The sequence below is a fragment of the Anabrus simplex genome, chromosome 14, assembly GCF_040414725.1.
Source record: "Anabrus simplex isolate iqAnaSimp1 chromosome 14, ASM4041472v1, whole genome shotgun sequence".
In the NCBI taxonomy this organism is placed as follows: domain Eukaryota; kingdom Metazoa; phylum Arthropoda; class Insecta; order Orthoptera; family Tettigoniidae; genus Anabrus; species Anabrus simplex.
The window spans coordinates 41,580,978-41,597,082 of record NC_090278.1 but is presented as its reverse complement, the minus strand read 5'-3'; the positions used below and the strand labels follow the sequence as shown (position 1 = coordinate 41,597,082).

Sequence of the window (16,105 nt, the reverse complement as noted above, 5' to 3'; positions counted from 1 at the left end):
TTAAGGACAATTAATTCTTGAGGGAAAGTTAATTTTTACTGGTGGCAAACCATAAGTCTGAGAAGAGTGTTTTGTTCTTGTGTCAATGTTGTCAACACTTCTGACCCCGTCTATCTTTTGTACCTACCAACCAAACAGAGATTTTGTGTAGGAGCCAATTCAAATGGGGTGGGTACAGGCATCCAGCCTATCTGAAAAGGTTCTGGAAACTTCCCCCCGGAGATGCTAAAAAAGCTGGTCGCTTCAAGGCCGTACTGTCATCTTCATTGGTCTAGTTGATCGTGTGTGGCGTGTATTAAGGAGGCAGGGGCCACATCTCGGCGGAACAACGTCTCAAAAGGAGCGTGAGGTTGAAAAACCTTTGGTTGCAATGTAAACAAAAAGGTGTAAGCCTAAGAAGGAGAGGCAGGTTGTTTCTGTAATCGTAGTCCACAGTTGGCTGTGTCGATGTTAATAAATAAATAAATAAATAAATAAATAAATAAATAAATAAATAAATAAATAAATAAATAAATAAATAAATAATATAATATAATAAATTTAGGCCTCTGGAGAGATCTGGTGTAGATCTATGTACGAGGGCCATCCAAAAATTATATTTCCCTCTTGTACAAAAAAGAGAACACAGTTACACGGAATACTTTATTTGAACCCGATAGAGCACCACCAGAATTGACAAAGTTGTCATATCGTAGGATCAACTTTTGTTTGCCGGTGTCCTACAAGTCTGCCGCCTGGGAATGGAACTAGTGTGTGACATTCGTTTTCAGCTCTTCGTCCGTGTGAAAATTCTGACAGGGGGACAGGAATTTTCTGAAGTGCAAGAGATAATGAAAATCACTGGGAGGACTGTATGGTGGCCGATCAAACACCTCTCAGCCGAACAGTTGCTGAGCGTCGAGCATTGCCACAGCACCAGCACTCTTGTTTTGAATGACCCATTGCAATTTCTGTAGAAACCTCATCACAGACAGAACCACGAGCCACTACTGCTGCGCTACTGACACCAGGCGGGACCTGTCCGGCCGGTTGCTTCGTCAGAGATCTGTCGTGCATGCTCGTATTTCCCAGTTAAACACGCTTACTTTACACGAAAAGAAATAGGGAACCGTAATTTCTCGTTGGTCTACGTATTTTACGGCTATGGGTGACCTACGGGTCTGTGGGGATCTAGGATGAAATCCAACGTTGACGACGATACGAGAATCCACTCCGCGAGCCAGAGGAAATAACTAATGACGGGGACCTGATCGGAAACTGAAACCAGGACTCCTTCGAACAAAGGCCGGCGTGCTATCTATCGGACTGCAACTGGACGAAGGAATGCTTAGCCTTGCGAGCTTATTCGCTTCTGAGTACCAATTTCCAAGTTGTCATTTTGGCCTACAGGGGGAGTTTTGGGAAACTTGAATTTTTTTTCTGGGGGTATGCTTAGAACTTAGATATATAAAATAGTCTAGGCCGGGCTGAGTGGCTCGGACGGTTGAGGCGCTGGCCTTGTGACCACAACAACTCGCCCCGTCATCTACTTCCTTTAAGTATTCATTTCCTAATCTAGTATTTCCTGCATTACCACACTGTGTTCGACCGCACTTCAATACTTTTCTTTCGGACTTACTTATTTTTATCTTCTACTCCTTCTCCAAGACCCTGTCCATACCATTCAACAATTTCTCCAGATCTTATGCATACTCAAATAAAATAACAATATCAACGGCAAATCCCAGAGTCGCCGGACGAGTTGGCTGTGCGGTTAGGGGCGCGCAGCTGTGAGCTTGCATCCGGGAGGTAGTGGGTTCCAATATTACTGTCGGTAACCATGAAGATGGTTTTCCGTGGTTTTCCATTTCCACACCAGGCAAATACTGGGGCTGTGCCTTAATTAAGGCCTAGGTCTTTCCTATACCATTGTCGCCATAAGACCTGTCGTTGCGACGTAAAGCCACTAGCAAAAAAATACCCAGAGTAATGATTTTCTCTCCTTGGATTTTGATTTCCTTTCCGAATTCTTTTTTGATTTCTTTACCGCCTGTTCTCTATTAACATTGTAAAGAATACAAACTGCGGACTGATTTTATACAGATTGTAGATAATTATTATTCTTTCTCCGTACCTGATTCCGAGCTCCTTCGGAATCTCAAATAGCTTGGTCCGATCAACATCGTCGAATGCCTTTTCTTGATCTACGATCGCCATGTACTGTACGTGGGCCTGCCCTTCTTTATCTGGACCTCTAAGATCAGACTTGAAGTCAAGATTGCTTCACGCGTTCCTATATTTCTTCCGAAGATAAACTAACTCAATGTGAACTTATTTCATTATTCTGTGAATAATGGTGTTAAAAGTTTACTGGCGTGAGATACTAAAACGAGTTAATACATCGAAATAAACTGTTTCCGGATCCATGTCCATATAACATACCGTATTTACGCGAGTAATCCCCGCACCCTAACTTTAGAGAGGCTGATTTTGAAAAAAATGCCAACATTGACTTAAATAAAACCCGCACCCCAATTACGTGCCTCGATTTTAAAGAAATATGCGGGTATTATTCGAATAAATACGCTATTTTGCTCTTCCACGCGTGAGAAATGTGTCCTGGATGTTGGCCCTAACTCATTGTTTAACTATGTACATTGTTACTTTCGCAGTTGATTTATTAGTATAAATTTCTTTTGAGCACTTCTCAGTGCACCATTAAATTCCTCTAGCTCGTGATTGCAACGTAAGGAAGTTGAGAGAGGGACAATTCAATCTCCTTAGCTGTGGAACAGCGTTCAGAGTTCTTCTAACAAATCTGGCCGTCCTTGGAAGGAAAGCACGGGGTTGGAATATTAGCCGTGAAATACCACAATTCTGAGATTGCTGCATCAACAATATTCCCTCCGTGCGCCCATTTACAGCCAACTCGGCTCTTATTTCGTTTCTGCTGCCTGGGCTGTTCTGTTTGAGGGCAAAGGAAAAAGAAAGTATTCGAAATTCTCGCCGCCTGCATCTCGTAATATTACAGTGGGTAGGTTTGGAGGATGAAGGGGGTGTGGGAGGAGAGAGGAAGGGAGAGAGAGACAGAGAGAGAGAGAGAGAGATATGTCGATTGCCCTTTGTATGGGAGGGAAAAGGAGACAGAGTGAGATAGCTTGAAGAGATTCTCCGCGTGCCAAATATGGAACCTTATATTCACAGGAACGTCCACAAGTTAGACACATCTTCAAGTCATTGTTCGGCATTCTTTGCGGATAATAGTAATAATAGGAACAAGATTAAGAAGAAGAAGAATTGCACAACTACCAAGAAATCTCAACCTAAATCCTATCCTACTATGCAAAACCAATAGGACAAAGTATTAAATACCATACTACTTTCCAAACTATTTAAGCTCCATTTTTCGAAAAACAGTCTCCAGTGGATGAATTCATACCTTCGGAGTCGTCATCAGTGTGTGAAAAATAAATTCATCCTGGCAATCCGTAAACGTAGGTGTACCCCAAGAGTCTGTTCTGGGACCACTTCTATTTTCTGTTGTCGGTTAGCAATTGCAGGCACTACATGCACGCTGACGATATACAATTATACTTAGACTGTGAACTGAAAAACTCATATTAAAATACAATAGCAACAAGAAATGTGTAAGTGGACTGGCATGAATGGGCTTGATCTAAATAACGTAAAATCTCAGGCTATAATAATTTCTCACCCACGACTTCCTTCAAAATTCATAAGCAACTTCATCTTACCAAAACTGCACCTACAAAACTGACCAAATGATTTTAATGAAATAGTCAAAGATCTTGATATTATCACGAACGAACATCTTTCATAGCAGGACAGTAGATTATGAAGGTTTCCAGAAAACGTATTTGCGACAGTCACCTCACTTAAAAAAATCTGCAACACACAGTATTTTCCCGAATTAAGAATTAAGAAAGGGATGAGGCAGAGTTGTCTACTCTCACCATACCTTCTGTTTACTGAAGAAACAGTCTCTGTTTTAATGGAATAAAGATAAATGAGAAAGTAATCCACAGAATTACAGTAGTTTACTGATGACATTTAAATAGTTGGAGACACTGAGAAGGAATTAAACAGAATTGTGAATATTCTGTGCGATACATGGAAACATTACAAACTTACAATCAATAGTAAGAAAACCAAAATTTAAGTTGTAAGCAAAGACGACAGCGGAGCTAATACTAACATGTTGTTGTTGTTTCAGTCATCAGTCCATAGACTGGTTTCATGCAGCTCTCCATGCCACCCTATCCTGTGCTAACATTTTCATTTCTACGTAACTGCTGCACCCTATATCTGCTCTAATCAGCTTGTCATACCCCTACTGTTCTTACCGCCTACACTTCCTTCAAAACCAACTGCACAAGTCCTGGGGGTCTTAAAATGTGTCCTATCATTCTATCTCTTATTCCCGTCAAATTTAACGAAATCGATCTCCTCTCACCAATTCTATTCAGTATCTCTGCATTCATGATTCGATCTATCCACCTCACCTTCAGCATTCTTTTGTGACATCACATTTCGAAAGCTTCTATTCTCTTTCTTCCTGAGCTAGTTATCGTCCATGTTTCACTTGCATACAATGCCACGCTCCAGTCTTCAAAAACGAGCTCTAATTCCTATATCAGTGTTCGAAGTGAGCAATTTTTTAAAGAAAGGTCTTCTTTCCTTGTGCCAGTCTGCATTTTATGTCCTCCTTTCTTCTTCCTTCGTTAGTTATTTTACTACCCGAGTAACAATATTCATCTACTTCCTTTAAGACTTAATTTCCTAATACAAACATTGAATAGGAAAGTCCGAGTAGAACAAGTGCAACATTTTTGTAACTTAGGAAGCATTATAGCTGAAGACAATAGATGCACCAAATACATTAAATGTAGAATAGATCTTGCTAGACAGGTCTTTAAAAATAAAATAAATCTATTAAAGGATACCCATGTAATTTTACAAACAAGAAAGTCTTCTGTAAAATCCTTTGTCTAAAGCAGGGCCTCTCAGGGCGCATGCGCTTGGTGCATGCACTATGCACGGTGCAAAAGACGACTTCGCTTGGTTGACCAGAGTGCAGACCCCCCCACTCCTCGATTTGGAGCAATAGCGCTGTGTCTCTCTTTCCCCACGCCTGTCTCCCTCTTCCTCGCTTGCTCCGTAGCGCTCTAAATCCGAGCCGAGTTGAGCCGAGCTTAGCCGAGTAGCCCAGAGACGAAGCGTTGGACCGAAGCGAGCCGAGCGGGACCGATGCACTGTGCACAGGAACTCTGCGCCGCTGTTTGCACGCGTGAGATTTTGGGCGTTTGAGAGGCCCTGCACTAAAGGGTACTACGTTATGGTTGTGAGAACTGGACTATTGGGAAAAATGGAAAGAGATTCGTTGGAAGCAACTGGAATGTGGATTTGAGGGACGTGTTGAGCTAAATAAAAGACGAATCGAGGCATTCTAAAGGAAGTCAATTAGCAGTGATGACTCATAAAGGATAGGGAAAGAAGGAAGTGAAAACTTGTGGGTTATATCCTGAGGACTTCCTAATAAACGTCTTTGAATGAAAAATACTAGTACAGAAAGGAAGGGGAAGACCAAAGAAGGCATACTTCGAGGATGTGAGAAAGTGGATGAGATGTAAAGACTACAAGGAAGTGAAGAGAACAGCGGGATTGAGAGGAGAATGGTACAGCGACAAGCTTAGCCTTTGGTGTATGATGGTGATGATGCTTTTCTCAAGTATTAAAGGACTCTGATATTACCTTATTTCGACAAGTGTGACGCCGTGTACAACGAACTGACTCTTACTCAATAAGAGGAGAGGGAGTCATCGAAGAAGTAAGGAATGCCTTTACATTAGATGCTCTAATATTCCAGAGTCCGAAAAAACTAAATATGAATGTCTACAATATCGAAAGCTTATAAAACTGAACAAAAATAACATTATATTGACCACTGTTGTAATGTGATTTGTCTCTTCTGTTGTCACTCATCTCCGATAGATGGCAGTAGAACTGTTGCGTCCCGGGTAAAGCAGCATTCCTGAATACTGGCGGGAAGAAACTGGGGAGTTAAGATCGATAATTCCTCTGGTTCATAAATATTTTGATAATATTGGTACGTAACGCACTGGTTCATGATAGAATTCGACTTATTTAATCGCTTCTCTGAGGCACTGACTGGAATGAGCAGTGTGCACATTTAACGGAATAATGGCAGAGGAGTTTTCGCGGCTGTCTGCGGCCTGGTCATTGCAGCACTGGAACTTTGGTCTGTTAGATCGGCGAGAAAATGTGCGGTTTTCCATTTCATCGAGTATTTTATAACATTGCTTTTAACCACTACATTCCTACTGACGTCATTGTAATGAGCTATATTGACTTCAGTTGGGAAAACCACAAAAACAGCCTTCCTGAGAATTCCGTAGCGAAGATCGCGTACATCAGCTAGGTGTAAAATAAATGTAAAAAAATGAGAAAGTTCGATAAATTCATTGAAATGTTCAACGAAATTTGTCATTTTTAAAAATTCTTTGAAGTGAGTTAAAATTTATTTGACTTAAGAGTGATGTATGTAGTAACTCTCCCATCGGTTTGATGTAATTGAATGGTGACGTAGACGAGGTGGGTCGTGAAGACTCGTTACTTGTCGGAGCTGACGTGGGACATTGGCCACCTGTGCTGGTAAATAATTCAGGCGCTCCTCATTGGCCACTTCCCTGTCTGGAATACGTAATGACGACGTCTAGGGATGTTCCTGCGGCTTCCCTCCCCCTGTGTAAACATCTCCTTCACAAACTCTTGTTCGCGTGGCTTACTGCAAAAAAGATATCTACATTTCAGTGTGCCGGGCTGAGTGGCTCAGACGGTTGAGGCGCTGGCCTTCTCACCCCAGTGAACCTGAGAGACGATCAAGGAATCTACTCCACTGCTTCAGTGATGACGATGGTGAGTTTTTCTTCAACGACCACCGGAAACCTGCAAGTCTGGTATGTGATTGTCAGGGTCCGGAGTTTGATGCGTCATAGATATTGCTAACTTATACACAAATGCTGTTCATGGCACCAAGATTACAGAAGTACACTTTTATTACATCATTTTGCTGTTTAATTTTTAGGTATTTTCATTTTTCATGTTTTCATTTTGATGAAAAAAAACCTACAACCTGTTTTCCAGTCAGTAACCGGGTCAGGGATGGAATGAATGAAGCCCCATCTTGCGGCGAGGATAGGAGTTGTGCCGGCTGCCGAGGCCTGTCGCAATCCTCTGGGGCATTGATTAATGACTGACTGATGAAATGAAATAATATTGGAGAGTGTTGCTGGAATGAAAGATGACAAGGAAGAACGGAGTACCCAGAGAAAAACCTGTCCCGTCTCCGCTTTGTCCAGCTTAAATCTCACATCGAGTGACCGGAATTTGAACCACGGAGCCCAGCGGTGAGAGGCCGACGCGCTGCCGCCTGAGCCACGGAGGCTACTTTCATTTTGATATTTATATACTTTTTTTTGCTGGTGATTTTTAAGTATTTATCCATCTTTCACGTCATCACACAACAAGCTTCTGTTACATACTCGAAAGGTAACGTGAATATTCATCCTCGGAAGTACGCTTATCTTTATTCTTCTCGTTAGAACGCCGTTTCCATGCGAAGGTTGGCGATCCAATTGATCATAAGAGCGGCTCGAAAGATTTCAATGGAAGTACGTCCATACGAGCGGCGCAGGTCTTTAAGCCAGAAATTTCTGCGATTCTCCTCACCTCGATTTCCTTAAATTTTCCCCTTGATGACGAGTTGGAGAAAGTTCATATAGTGACCTCTCACGATGTACCCGAGTTTGTTAATCTTCTTCTTGCGGTGCCTTCTGCATTACTGAAGGTTGACCACAGTCTTCATCAGTCTACTAGAATCTAGTCCTGTCCAATCCTGTAAGATCGTGAACCAAGAGTTTTTCCTTCCACCGCGACCTCTGCGTCCATCAGCTTCACCCTGCGATTCTTCACAGTATGCCCAAGGTAGGCTGACACACCAACATAAACGTGCTCAGTCCACATCCTTCGGTTGTTGGAAGCTCTGTTTTGTATTATTTAACAATTTGAGGACTTCCTCACTGTTCTTCCTTTCTACACTGGATATTCAAAGGGTTCTTCTGTACAAGTATATTTCGAAAGCTTCAATCCGCCTCTCCAGAAAAGGGCTGAGCGTCGAGCCTTCAAAACTATACTATATAGCATGATAACATCAGCGCCCTCATACTAAGGAACAAAATTTTTGCTTGCCCAATCCTGGATAAGATTTCATTCTTGGGATCGCAATGCTCAGTCCCTGTAGTCCCAAGGTATTTGAAGAATGGTGTTGATGTGGAGGCACGCCTGCTTAGGTGCTTTCGAAAATACAATCAGCTTGTTCTTGCCAATATTCATGAACAGATCAAATGCTGCGCTGATCCTTACAATGCTAACTACCTTTATAGGGAAGTATTTTACTATTTTTTTACAGGTTGCTTTACGTCACACAGACACAGATAGGTCTTATGGCGATGATGGGTTAGTAAAAGGCTAGAAATGGCATGCAAGCGACCATGGCCTTGATTAAGGTACAGGCCCAGCATTTGCTTGGTGTAAAATGGGAAACCAAGGAAAGCCACCTTGAGGACTGGCCGTCCTAAGGAAATAGGAATATTCTGCGTCCGGATATTTTGACGAGGATCCTGACAGAGAAGGCTTTCCGAAAATGTCTGAAGCTACAAAAGAAGTTCTTTCAATGTCCTGAAGAGTTCATAATTAGTACGTGGTGAATAATAATGTCATTTGCTTTGCGTCCTACAAACTAATTTTTCGGTTTTCGGACACGCCGGGGTACCGGAATTTAGTCCCGCAGGGGCTCATATTAGAGCACCTTCAAATACCACCAGACTGAGCCAGGACCGAACCTGCTACTTTGGGGTCAGAAGGCCAGGGCCTCAAGTGTCTGAGCCACTCAGCCTGGCTTAGTACATGCAGTTTGGAGCAAGTAAGTCTCAACTGGGAGCTGTACAAGTTATGTAACACGTCTGTTTACATCAGCCAGTCAGATACATTTGGCTTCTCGCAAAGCGAACGTATTGATAGTGCTTCCTTCTTTCATTGCTGGCACTTAGTTAATTAAGAGCTTTCACTTGGCTCGACGTTGATTATTGATTAGGAAACTACTGCTGTAGATTTTACAACGGGTATAAAAAGTACCCTGACGTATAGAATACCTAGTGTGATCACTCCGCTCCACGGCCGACTAAATCCTTCGCTGCGCTCCTAGCTAGAGCGACGCATCAAGTCGGCCGTGCTCCGCTCTCTTGACATTATCGTTGGTGGCACCGTCGGACTGTGGCGCTGCAGTCGCAACGAGCCAGCTGAAACAAGACGTGCGCCAAATTGTAATAGCTGACTGCGTGAAGTCATGGAAACCACTTTAACGCCTCTCGAGGGAATTTGTTCGTTTTGATATTTTCCGGAATTCTATATTAATATCTGTGCAAGTGCTTTGTGTGTGCAATCAACTAATATTTTTATTACTTGGAGAAAATGTCGTACTGTTTTGTTCCTCGTTGTAAATCGGGTTAAGGAACGAAGCCTGATGCTAGACGATTCTTTACACCGTCAGAGGAAAATAATTTGTTTGCTAAGTGGACGAGAGTTATTCTGTGACCTGCATTTTTCGACAGATGTAATTCTTTCTTAACCTGTTTACCCTCCAGGTTCGGTTCTTCCCTCGGACTCGGCGAAGGATTCCACCTCTACCGCCTCAAGGGCAGTGTCCTGGAGCTTCCGACTTTGGGTCGGGGATACAACTGGGGAGAATGACCTGTACCTCGCCCAGGCGGCCTCACCTGCTATGCTGAACAGGGGCCTTGTGGGGGGATGGTAAGATTGGAAGGGATTGGAGGGAAGAAAGTGGTCGTGGCCTTAAATTAGGGACAATCCCGGCATTTCCTGGAGGAGAAGTGGGAAACCGCGGAAAACTACTTTCAGGATGGCTGAGGTGGGAATCGAACACACCTCTACTCATTTGACCTACCGAGGCTGAATGGACCCCGTTCCAGCCCTCGTACCACTTTTTTCAAATTTCATGACAGAGCCGGGAATCAAACCCGGGTCTCCAGGGTTGGCAGCTAATCGCACTAACCACTACACCACAGAGGCGGACGACGGATTTAATTAGTTTATGAAAACGGCCTGTTTCCTTGTGAACGGTAAAATCGTTGAATTTCCTTGCGTGGGGCGGAAATTAAAACCAGGAACGGTGCCTCATATTTTTTTCAAATCTTACTGAGTTAAAATCGCGAAAGGCACCGAGGAATGAAGACAGTATCAAGACAATAAGAATCACGATGTGAGTGAAGCAGTGATAGCAATAGTGATCGGTAAAGTTCAAGGCCAGCGTAATTCTAGTCCGCCGGGCTGAGTGGCTCAGACGGTTAAGACGCTGGCCTTCTAACCCTAACTTGGCAGGTTCGATCCTGGCTCAGTCCGGTGGTATTTGAAGGTGCTCAAATACGTCAGCCTCGTATCGGAAGATTTACTGGCACGTAAAAGAACTCCTGCGGGACTAAATTCCGGCACCTCGGCGTCTCCGAAAACCGTAAAAGAGTAGTTAGTGTAACGCAAAACAAATAACATTATTATTATTAATTCTAGTCAAATTTACGGCCAGTCCAGTTCTCTTACCGATGCCCACAATCCAACAGTGTCTCTCAAAAGGCGACTTAAAGAAACGCAACTACTAATTTAAAGCGAGCTAAATGTCTCTCCCTCAGTCAAAGGTAGGATTAATTTCCTACAAGGGCAGACTAAGAACAGGGAATGTCTAATGTTTTATGTGCTCTGTTTACGAAGTATTATTTTCAGTAGGCGAAGCACAATACTGCTTTCGCTTTTCGTAATGCTCCATTTTATCTCATGTGCTCTCTTATTAAAGTCGAAGGATATTTTTAGTGGGGAAGGAGAATATTATTTACAATTCACTGACAGTATTATTCATAAGATTAAACAATTGAGTGTTGTATTATGTTATTTGCGGTATCAGTGTAACAGCTGACCGTGTAGCGTTGGTGACAGGCTCCACTAACGCCGCTCTGCAAGAGCGCAGTGATCTCACTTGGTATTCTATTTAAAAGAGTCTAGCTCCTGAAGGAGCAATACTTCCGTGTTTTGCCGTATAGCGCTGTAAGAAAATAATCGGAGCACTTCGGGAAAATTCGGTGTGGGAGCTTTAATTTGGCGAGCGCGCTGGTGTAGCGAGCAGGAGTGGCAGGAGAGGAACAGTTCAAATAGTGCCGGCAGATGGCAGGCTATCCCTCCATTCTGCAGCACGATTTCAATGGCATTACGATAATAAATAGAGTGTAAAAGCACATGTTTTTCGTCGTTTTTATATCAATATCATAACCACCATTTCACTGGACTTTTCGAAGATGCAGACGACTCGAAATGCCTGCGTTGCTGTAGGGATTTAGTCTCGGTTCGCTTCAAGTTCTCCGTCTCCCCATAAAAAATTGCGTTTTGAGAGAAAAGTGATATTTATATGGCGTTTAATAAAGAAAAATGAATGTATCACACAGTAATTGAAGGAGAGGCCGCTGCGAGTGACGAGTTCACATCGTACCAGGAATGAAAATACTCCATAGTGTGTGTCTTTAAGTCGCACCGACGCAGATGGCTCTTATAGTGACGATGGGAGAGGAAAGGGCTAGGAGTGGTGAAGAAGTGGCCGAAGCCTTAATTAAGATACAGCCCCAGTATTTGCCTGCTGTGAAAATGCGATACCACGGAAATCCATCTTCAGGGCTGCCGGCAGTGGGGTTGGATCTACCGAATGCAAGCTCACAGCTTACATTTACATTTACCTTCCTACTGCGCTAAAGGGCGGCAAGCTCACTGAAGTTTTCCGAATATTTCCTTACAGCGCTATGCAGCGAAACACAAAACTATTGCTCCCTCAGGAGCTAGACTCTTGAATTATATTCGACATGGTAATACTGCGAATGCCATAAAGGAGCGGGCGAGAAAGATGGGAATGGCATTTCAGCTGAGGAGGAACACGTATAACAAATAGGTTCTTACTTATGGGGATTAACTCAGGCATCTAGACAATGTTGTTGAGCCTAAGTGCTTGCATGCAGCAGAAACACTGGATGTGACTGCAAAAGGTGGGCTGGAAGATATGCGGAAAAGACAAAAATGAGATCCGTACTGGGTACAGAAGACTAGAAGAAGGAAGCAGGAATGAATGAAAAGATACAGGCAGGGAGTTACATTTCCCTCCATCGTATTTCCTTCAGCTCCTACAGAAGATTAACTTCAATAAAAAGATTCGTTGACACGAAGGTTAAGAGGGCAGCTTTATTGCTTTGTAATACTTCATTAAAGAGAAAGTTATTCCAATCGGCTGAGAAGTTTGTGAGAAACTATCTTAAGAAAGGCCAGACGAGGCGCGATTTTGTTCTGATTTATTGCTTTATTAGTGGAACCTTCCTCTACCTGGGTTAAAGTGCTGACTGAACAAATTCGTCAGTTTGTACACTCCTTAAGTGAATGTTGTCCTATTGGCTACCTATCAGAAACATACCCTCCTCAAGAAGTACAGGAGTGGTATAAAATGCTAAGAAAAATTCCAGGACCAAAAGTAAAAATAATGGAACGATGCCACTCAAAGCTAACAAAGAATTTTATCGAAGAACAGAAAGAGTGGTAAAATTGATCAGGAAGAGGAGGTTACATTTCTGTGGACACTTGTTGAGGATGAAAAATAACGGACTGATGAAGAGAATCTTTGAATTCTTCAGGTAGAGGAAGACGGAGCTCAAATGGTTTGGACTTGTCGAAGATGGGGGTTCCGGAAGTTTATATCATGGACTGAAATAGATTTAGACAACTCGTCAAAAAGTTCTGCAATTTCCAGGAGACTGAGGAAACATTCGTGAGAAAAAAGTGAGATCCTATACAAAAGAACGGAAGAAAAAAGTAGGAGGAAGAATGAAAATTTTTTTTTGCTAGAGGCTTTACGTCGCACCGACATAGATAGGTCTTATGGCGACGATGGGATAGGAAAGGCCTAGGAGTTGGAAGGAAGCGGCCGTGGCCTTGATTAAGGTACAGCCCCAGCATTTGCCTGGTGTGAAAATGGGAAACCACGGAAAACCATCTTTAGGGCTGCCGATAGTGGGATTCGAACCTACTATCTCCCGGATGCAAGCTCACAGCCGCGCGCCTCTACGCGCACGGTCAACTCGCCCGGTGAAGAATGAAAAGATATAGGCAGAGAGTGAAGGAGGATACGTCTAAAAATAACGCAATGATTGTCAAACGTGGTCTATAGACGGCCGAAACATAGGAGGAAAAACCAGCCACTACTAATATTGTTAATAGATAGCAAATATTTACACTTCTCTCCATCGTATCTCCTTAATATCCTATGGAAGATTACATTCAATAAAATGATTCGATGACATGGAGTTTAAGAGGTGAGCTTTTTCGGTTTGTAATATTTCATGAAGCTTGAGAAGAAATCTCCAGAGATAACTTGCTAATGTCAGTCTAAAACCAACCACACTTCTCCATTTTCACTTGACGTCTCCTGCACACTCCCAGTTCTAGAGGTCATGTCTTACAGAGATCTCCAGTCTCTAGGAGATATTCCAGTACTCACCTTTTACAGAGAGATCCATTTAACAGATATCTATTCCTAAGAACTAGGATATATTCCAGTACTCACCTGTTACAGAGAGATCCACTTTAATTAGAGATCCCCACTCCTCAAGTCTAGGATATATTCCAGTACTCACCTGTTACCGAGAGATCCACTTTAATTATTAGATCTCCACCCTGAAACCAAGGGGATGATCTAGTACTCACCTGTTACAGAGACATCCACTTTCACTAGAGATCTCTACTCCTCTAGTCTAGGAGATGTTCCAGTACTCACCTGTGACAGAGAGATCCACTTAACAGATATCTATTCCTAAAAACTAGGATGTATTCTAGTGCTCACCTGTTACAGAGAGATCCACTTTAATTAGAGATCCCCACTCCTCAAGTCTAGGATATATTCCAGTACTCACCTGTTACCGAGAGATCCACTTTAATTATTAGATCTCCACCCTGAAACCAAGGGGATGATCTAGTACTCACCTGTTACAGAGACATCCACTTTAACTAGAGATCTCCACTCCTCTAGTTTGGGATACGCCCCTCTGATACAGCGGTAAGTTCCCGCCTCTTGATACAGCACTCTTTCAAGACTCAGCTCTGGTCCTATACCGATAGGCTCCAACTTTCCTCCAGCGCCCACTCTACTCCAACAAGACACTCCTCCACTGGAAGGGCACTGCAGCTGGACGGCGCCTCCTAGTGCTACCTCCACTTGACGCCCTGTATTCGTCGCCTCCCCAGTTTCAGGGTCTATCGACACGTGTGCATCCTCTTCATCTGCAGAGAAGAGTACAGTCAATGAACAATTAATATTTACGTTAGGAAAGTATGAAATGTGTTCAAAAAGAAACCGAACATCTTTATCGCTTATTGTACAACATTTTAAGCACTGCCCCCTCTACTGGCACAATACACCGTTCCCATGATTTATTCCAGTTTTGGAAAGACTCATGGAACGCACTTTCTAGGATGGCGCGCAGGCCTCATGTCGCATTGTCCTGAATCTCCTCCATGCTTTGGAAACGACGACCCTACAACGTGGTTTTAAATTTGGGAAACAGGGAAAGATCTGCTGGGACCAAGTCCGGAGAATACGGTGGAGGAGCACAATGGGAATCTGATATTTTTTCTAGATAGTTGCGGACAAAGAAAGTTGCACGAGCCGGCGCATTGTCATGATGCAAGATCCAAGTTTGGTTTTCTCACAATTCAGGCCTCTTCCTGCGCACAGCATCCCTCACACACGCTAGAATTCCCTGGTAGACTTCCTTGTCCACCATCTGACCACGAGGTACAAGATCCTGATGATCACTGCCTTTGCAGTCAAAAAACACAACAAACAAACGACGCCTGTGAAAGTTTTGCCAACACACACGCCTTGTTCTTCAAGCTAATCCGACCAACAGCTTGTGCAGGTGCTCACTTCGGCGGCGGTCAGAGCAAAACGCGACAAGGGGCAGTTTGTTGTCTAAACCTGCCACTACGTGCGCATAGTAGCTGCAGATCACTCCCTCTATCGGCTATTTGAAAAGTTTGGTTTCTTTTTGAACACACCTCCTATTGAAATCTCTCGTCAAAATACTGTATACTGTTTCTGCGGTACTCACATCTCACGTTGAGGAAGTATCCGATGGAGCTGTATTCTCTGCTCGTACACTTGTACCAGCCGCTGTGGTCTCTACGTATCGAACTGAAATTGAGATAGCCGTCCAAAGACTGCTGAATGGGAGGTGCTCCATCATCTGAAATTAGACACACGTTCTAGACATAGGATTTTGAGCCAGTAAGAGGTTAGAATGCAAACTAATTGGGTTATTAGGAAGTGACATGCAACCCGTTCTTCCATAGTGTAGCAAGAGTAACATAAATTCTACAGGCCGTACCCCTAATATCTATGCAAATCTCATATCATAGCTGTTGTACAGGATGTAGTTGTTACAAGTTCTTTTACGTCGCACCGACACAGGTAGGTCTTACGGCGGCGATTGGAAAGGAAGTGGTCGTGTCAGCACCAGCATTTGCCTGGTGTGAAAATAGGAAACCACGGAAAACCATCTTCAGGGCTGCCGACAGTGGGGTTCGAACCCACTATCTTCCAAATACTGGATATTCGTCGCACTTAAGCGATTGCAGCTATCGAGCTCGGTGAACCGGTTTTTGCATTCGATATGTTATATTTTGCTCAAATAACTTTTAAAAAATTCACCAAAGAAAATTAGTATGTTCCACCGAGTTGTTCTATGACGTGTAGCATCTATGTTACATAAGGACTCAGAGTTGAATTTCCTACTATTGCGCGTTATAAATTTCGTATTAGAGCCCGTATTGTCAAAGTATCAACTTGTGAAAATTTAGATTTTATAATTCCACCTTTACAATACTGTAATTGTCTTTATTACAAAGACTAGATTAAATTACACTCGTGAAACAT

The 16,105-nt window shown here is 43.0% G+C and overlaps 1 protein-coding gene across 2 annotated transcripts in view; it reads right to left on the bottom strand.

The window, feature by feature from the left end:
* Positions 1–16,105, bottom strand: part of LOC136885279 (MAM domain-containing glycosylphosphatidylinositol anchor protein 1) — a 187,812-nt gene that overhangs the window by 13,394 nt on the left and 158,313 nt on the right. For both annotated transcript variants that reach the window (XM_068230236.1, XM_067157783.2), the window contains exons 5-6: positions 15,282–15,416; positions 14,155–14,451 (exon numbers count right to left, since the gene is read on the bottom strand). In XM_068230236.1, the coding sequence (XP_068086337.1) occupies positions 14,155–14,451; positions 15,282–15,416 (432 nt within the window). The remainder of the gene's footprint in view (positions 1–14,154; positions 14,452–15,281; positions 15,417–16,105) is intronic.